This window comes from Austrofundulus limnaeus, unplaced genomic scaffold (genome assembly GCF_001266775.1).
Source record: "Austrofundulus limnaeus strain Quisiro unplaced genomic scaffold, Austrofundulus_limnaeus-1.0 Scaffold508, whole genome shotgun sequence".
Classification (NCBI taxonomy): domain Eukaryota; kingdom Metazoa; phylum Chordata; class Actinopteri; order Cyprinodontiformes; family Rivulidae; genus Austrofundulus; species Austrofundulus limnaeus.
Genome location: NW_013952910.1, coordinates 158,416 through 165,360, shown reverse-complemented (window position 1 = coordinate 165,360; position 6,945 = coordinate 158,416). Strand labels below are relative to the sequence as shown.

The following is a 6,945-nucleotide window of genomic DNA, read 5'->3' as shown; positions in this document are numbered from 1 at the left end:
CCTTTGTACCGTCTGAATAACAATGGAATAAAATTTTGCAGTTTTGGAAGATTTGACATAACGGAACAATGTACAATTCAAACTAAACTGACATAAGATAAATCCTTGAGGAACTCCACAATAACCAGTTCTGTTGGTCCATCTGCAGCTGGTTCAGAATTTAGCTAGTACTATGATAACAGACATCTTTATTTCTGTGTTAACATGTTCATGTTACAAACTGAGTTGATTGAAGAAAAACAAACTGTTCTGAATTATAAGTTTTGGCACCTAAAAATATATCCAAACTTATCTACACTTATTGGAATTTGAAGTTAAATTCCATCCTGAATGATCAGATTACATACAGACAATGCTAAAACCTGTGCACTGAAAACTTTTTTTGTACCAATCTGAGGTTCCTGTTTAATCTGCCTACATTTGGTAGTCTGAACACAATCTGTCCTGAGACTTCCTGCTGAGCTGAGGTGACCCCATCTAAGCAGCAGAGTTATTATTTGGACATTAAAAATAAAAAGTCTGCCTCTGCTGCTATCTGATTACAGACAGTTAAACAATCATCTTTTGGAAAATTCTAAAGATATGACTAATTTATCTAAAAAATTCTTTTAAATATTTCATCTTTATATTTAGTTCATTACACTATGGCAACAGAGTTTCTACATAGTTAAAAAAATCCGCTTTTCTAGCTGTTAAATACATTTTGTTGTGGACTTCGGAGTCTCTAGGAGGCAGAAAAGTTCCATTTAGTCTCTCCTGGTGCTGAAAAGATATCTTTATATTCTGTTTGGGTCAGATTTTTCAACTTCTTCAATTTTCTCAGTTTTCTATGACGTTTTCTAATCTGTTACGTCAAAAATATCTGCGACAGAATTAATATAAGTTCTGAACTTACAGACTACAGTTTCCACGTTTTCATTCTCTGGTTCTGGGTCAGACTCTGGCTCCAACATATAAGGCTGGATGGACAAGTCTTCTTTTGCTGACATCTTTTAAATAAATTGTAAATAAAACATTTCTGAACGCTAAAAAATGCTAAGCCCTTCTCTCTAACCGTAGTTGACCAGTCTGGAAGCCAGAGGGAGGTGTGGCTTGAAGCGTTTTAAAGTGAACAATAACAAAACCAGCTGCTTTGAGGCACACAGCAGAAAATTGGTGAAAGTGGAGCTGGTAAAGTTAGAATAAGGATAGAATATATGTGTATATATGTATACATGCCATCCATGTATTCATCCATTTATTTATAGGTGAGCGGACAGATGTTGGGAGTGTGGTCCTGTGTTTTCTTGGTGTATATTTAATATACTTCTAATCTCTATTTCAATCTTTCTAATTACTTCTCTTTGTTTTTCCCTATTTCTCTATTTTCTCTTTACTTAAAAAAAATCACTGATGATGAAGAAATTAAGAAACTAATAAGTTCTTTTTTCTACTGAAGTGATTAAAAAAAGTTAGAATAAGGAGGAATTCAGACAGGATTTTGTAAGGAAGGATTCAAAAGCATGATATCCACTGATATCCATTTTAAATAATAAAAAAAAATCAACAAAATCTTCACGGCTGGTTTTTGGGCAAGAACTGTATTTCTGCAGTTCGTCTTCCAGAATCTCATTGAGGAAAAATCTGACATGCCCAGAGGACAGTGGAGAAATAAGGCTCAAAATCGGCAAGTACACATTTTTAATAACATGGCACAATTTACATAACACAAGTTTAAATGAGGAACATGCTGTAGATTCAGTTGCTTAATTTTTTTTTTCATTTTTGTACATGATCTAGAAAGAATTTTTTTCTCCTGTACACAGTAAACAGCAAAAGAGGTTTTCATTTGACAATCTTTTTGCAATACTCATTGACTAACCACTATGGCTCTGGTGGACATTTTGTAGTTAGATTAAAAAAACAAAACAAAAAACAAACACTGCACAACATGATATCACAGAGTTTGAAGCGCACAACTAAACCTTCAGTGGACTACTAAAATAGATCTCTGCAGTTTGTTTCCAACTTGCAAACAGTTGCTGTTTTGATTTTATAGGTACAACCTTAAAAAAAGCACTTGAACACACCGTTGGACCAACAGATTTTGTTTACACTCCTCTGGTTGGGTGAATGTGCTGCCATCCAAACAGGCTGAATTTTCCTCAGAACAAGGCTAAAGTAAGAATAAATCTGTCTTGTTGTTGTTTTTACATTAAACAGAAGCCTTTGAAATTCATTTTCTAGATTGTCACTACAGTTTATCATCAGATATTATTCTGAAATCATTTAGTTTAAAATTACAAACCCTGTGTGGATCACATGGTGTTAGCGTGGACGCTCCCTGTGTACAGGTTGGGTTGTGGAGAGAATACAGCCTTTTATTGGAGCACAGTCAGCAGTGCTGTGAAATGCCAGCTTTTTAAAAAGGGAACCCAGACAGTTTGCATAGTTGAACATGGGGTCTCTGGTTCATGCGAATCTGAAGTTAAAAATAATAATAATAATAAAAAAAAATCGCCAGAAGAACATTCTGAATCACAGCCTTAATACTCCTATATTTACAATTATTCAAAGTAAAGCTTTTAAAACAACATTTTGCATATTTGTCCCATGATTTTAATCCATACAGAGTGAGCACAGCGACTGTACACATTATCTACACACAAGTGTCAGTGCTAAAGTACCTGTACATTCCAAAATTAGTCATACATGACGTCACTTTGCTATACAGGAGAAAGAATGCACACAAAAACAGAGAAAACTGTGGGAAAAAAGTTTTCTTTTTCATAGTTTTATTCAAAAACAATTCAGGCCTTTCTCTGGCCACATAAATTATTCACAGCGATGTTACAGGCTTGCTTTGTCCAAAGTTAAGTGCTTGGTGTGAGTTAAATGTTGGTGAGGCACAGGACTGCAGGGGGGCACCCGGTCTGTTCAGGCACAGCTCACCGTGCCTCAATGTCTTTGTGAGCCGCTCTGTCTCTGATATCTGTGGCCAGGGGTGTAGTCCGTCTGGGCGAGCCAGGCCGGACACCCAGCGTGGGGATGAGGGGGGGCGGAGCGCTTAAAGATGCTGTTGGGGGGGGTTTGTTAAGGAGGCTATTGTGATGGGCAGCTGCAGCTGCTGCCGCTGCCGAGGGGCTCACCCTGGAGTAGTGTATGCCCGGGAGCCCGGGGGCCATGAGGGCCGGGGCAGGGTGGGGGAGGTGGCCTTCCAGGGCGGGGTGGTGGATGGGTGGGTGGAGGCGTCCGTGCTCGTAGTCCTCTCTGAGCATGTTGAGGCGCTCTCGTTCCTCCAGGTGGGCGCGCTCCTGCTCCCTCCTCTGCTCCAGCACCAGGGAGTGGGCATGGTCACGGTGAAAGTCGTGGGGCTCACGGTCCCTGTAGGAGCGCTCCACCTCGTAGAGGCGCGGCACCGCTAGCCGGTGGAGAGGATCATTCCTTAGCAGCAGGTCCCTGGCCAAAGGGTCCCGTCTGTGAATGTCCAGGCCCCTGTAGGGGTCTCTCATGGGGTCCCAGTGGAAGGCCGGGTAGGGAAACCTCTCAGCTCCTGCGATGGGGCTCGTCCCCATGAACGGGGCCACTACACGAGTTCTCTCTAAGCTGCTGATGCTGTTGATGGGGTGGACACCAGCCATGCCCATGGGCAGAGGCATTGAAGAGGGAGGGTGGAGAGTGGGTGTGGAGGGGGCCTGTGGCGGGGGCTCACTTGGTCTCTCTGTGGCTCCGTCCTGCTCCTCCTTCTTTTCCTCCTTTACTTTCACCTCATTATTCTTCTTCTGCTGTTCGTACGACAGCTCTGCCTTCTTCTCCAGGACGTCCCTGCTCAGACCACTGTTGGGACGCTCCAGACTGGTCTGACGAATGTACGGCGACGTTGTCCCCCGGTTGGACACTTTATCCTCTGACACTCTGCCATCGTGAATGACAGGAGTGTCCTTGTCACTGTGCTGGCTTTCTTTTAGTTTGTGGTCGTCTGCTCCATTGTCTTTCCAAGAGTCCAAGTGCTCCCTCTCTCGGTCTTTGGCCTTGTTCTCCTTGTCCCTCTGAGGCTCTCCAGAAGCAGGTGGCAGGTGGTTCCTGTGGTGCTCAGGGGGCCGGCTGTGTCCCAGGAGGTTGATGGGATGAACGGGTACAGGAGACGGATGGCTTGGCTGACGCTTTTCTAGAGAATCCCTAAAAGTACAATGAAAATACTTCACATTACTACCAACCAACTCTCTACAGTTTTAAAGGTTATCTTTTGAAGTAGGGTTGTGTGGAACACTTAGTCCATAGTTTCAGATCTAGGACAAAATTATCTAACGTCTACTCACAACAGAGTTTGTGGAGAGGTGAGTTTTTGCCGTAGTTGTGTCAATTTCCTCAAATATTCTATAGTGTGCAGTGTTTCCCCTAGGAAATTGGTCTTGGGGGGGGGGGSTGGCTACTTGTTTTATGAAAACATAAATTTACGCAACTCACTTTCAATTATGGTAATAAATTTACACAGACATGAATATCTAATTGCCTAACTACATCCTAAAGTTAAGGACTCCTCATGATAATTATCAATAAAATTATTATTGATAATAAGTGATTAAAACTGTGTGCAGCAGATGATCTGAGTCCAGAGTTCTCAGTTTGAAACCTTCTGGAGCTCTTCTGTGTGACTCTAGGTGTGACAGAGTGTGGATGGTTGATTGTCTCTTTTTTGTCCCTGATGGAGACTGGAGACCTGTCCAGGGGTCGGATTTATAAAACTGGCATACGCACAATTTGAGCCCAGAAACTTGCATACGCCACTTTTTACGCCAAGGTTGTGATTCATAAAATCCAAACTTGACGTGAAAATGTGCGGTGCCTCACGCCAGCTCTGACCCATGCGTACACTCATTTTGGAGACGTGAAACTGCGACACAGATGGTGAAGTGAAGAATTAGAGCCACACTGTGTAATGATCACTGTCAGATATTTAATTTACCTTCATAATCAGACTTAGATTTTTATTAAACTTTATCATCAACTTTCTTAACAGTAATTTTTATGCTTCTGCTGCTGAGCCATGAGGACCTTTGAAATAAAAAAAAACTTAAATCTTAAATAAAAGTTCCCGTGTGCAACTCCATTCATCTGCTTCCTCCTCAGACGACCCTGACCCACAGACCCCTCCCTGACCCACAGACACCTCCCTGACCCACAGACCCCTCCCCGATAAGAACAGCAGGACAGCAAAAGTTTTGGATACACGCGCAGGGCGCATCCACCTCGCCAGTGTGAATGTTATAAACATTTAAAGTCCGTGTTTGTCACACGCGCGGGGGGATGCGTGTGTGTGTATGTGTGTGTGTGCACGAGCGGGGGTGTCTGCTGTGGATAACAGAGCAGCAGGAGGGGGAGAGGATGAGGAGAAAAGCGGTGGACTAATTTCTAATTTTATCTGACTTATTTAACTTAATTTTATTGTTTTTTATCATCCTGCAGGCTCTGATGGAAAATTAATTTGAAGCTAAGGTTTTTTATTTTTATTTTTTTTATAAAAATCGTTAGATTACTCTAAAGCAAAATGAGGGAAAATCTGTGTCAATTACAGACATTCTGTTCACGTGAGCAGTTGTCAGTCAGCACCTGTCATCCTCCAGAGGCACGACGGAGCGTGTCTGAACCAATCACTTTTGTTGACACTGATCAGCTGACAGATTTAAATACATCTTAACATTCATGAGGTACTTTACATTGACTGTTTATGGTTGAATGTGGGCGTGTAGAGGGTAGAACCTGAGGTGGGACCTCGTGCGCAAACTCTGACGTGCGACTGTGATTTATAAAGGAAAGGTGCGCAGAAACGTGTGTACGCACGGTTTTATAAATCAGAATTTTTTTTGGCGTAAGCCATTTCCGCCTTTTAGCCGTACGTTCACTTTTAGAATGGTTTCCACGCAATCCTTTATAAATGAGACCCCAGGTGTTTCTGGTGAACTGGAGACCTGTCCAGGTGCCCCCTGCCTTCACCCAAAGGCAGCGAGGACAGGTTCCAGCCCTACCCTGACCCTGATTAGGAACAAGGAGGACAGGAGGAGGATTTTTCTTTATAGCAGGAAACAGACATTTAATTATAAAACATGATTTACTTTATGTTAATCTGAGTCCGTTTAGTGTTGTTTGTAAATATATTTGACAGTTTTGTAGGAATGAACAHGTTTGTAATGTTTGTTCAAAATAAACCTGCTTCTTCTGACTTCTGTAACACGTTTTGAATAAAATATTATCATTAAAAACCTCAAATCATGTCCTTTCTAAGAATTAGAACTATCTTGTAGATATAAAGGATAACATTTAGAAAATGCAATTATGCAACTATCAAAAACACTTCCTCTCAGTCACTGAAAATAATTTATTTACCACATTTTAAAGACCGATTATTATCTGGGCCCTTATGGGTTAATGCTCCTGAACGTGACTGTCTGACCTGCGGTGTGTGTGAGACAGAGGAGAGGAGAGGAGTGCTCAGCTCGATGTTTAGTCCAGCAGGACCAGTACAGCAGCTGATTCTGTCTGGATTTGAGTTTACAAACTACTCTGGTTACTTTTTTCAAAGTTGAGGGACATTACAGCTGCGCTGCTGATCAGCGCTATTTATAGAACATAAACGGACTCGCAGGAACCTGATCGCACGCGGGGTCTGTGTTGGTGATTCTAAATTATTGATCAGGTAACAGTGCTGTGGCTTCACCTGTTGCATTTTATTTTAAAGAAAGAAAAAGTAGCTTGCAAAGTTGTCGCATCAGTGCTACATGATTAAAAGCAGAGTTTTCATCGCCCGCCTGTATAATGGTAGGGGAAACACTGGTGTGTGCATTATTTTTTTTCAACATTTGAGGTATACAGTATATGATACTGATGTCTAAGTACTCTAAACCAGTGGTTCCCAAACTTTTTATCTTCTGACCCACAAAATATTCATGGCAAAAACTTGTGACCCCA

General features: G+C 41.8%; 1 protein-coding gene across 9 annotated transcripts in view; it reads right to left on the bottom strand.

Moving 5' to 3' along the window:
- Positions 1 to 1,663: 1,663 nt before the first annotated feature.
- auts2a (activator of transcription and developmental regulator AUTS2 a) overlaps positions 1,664 to 6,945 on the bottom strand; it is a 40,490-nt gene continuing 35,208 nt past the window's right edge. For all 9 annotated transcript variants that reach the window (XM_014025909.1, XM_014025901.1, XM_014025905.1 and 6 more), the window contains one exon: positions 1,664 to 4,158. In XM_014025909.1, coding sequence (XP_013881363.1) covers positions 2,928 to 4,158 — 1,231 coding nt within the window. In that variant the 3' untranslated portion in view covers positions 1,664 to 2,927. The remainder of the gene's footprint in view (positions 4,159 to 6,945) is intronic.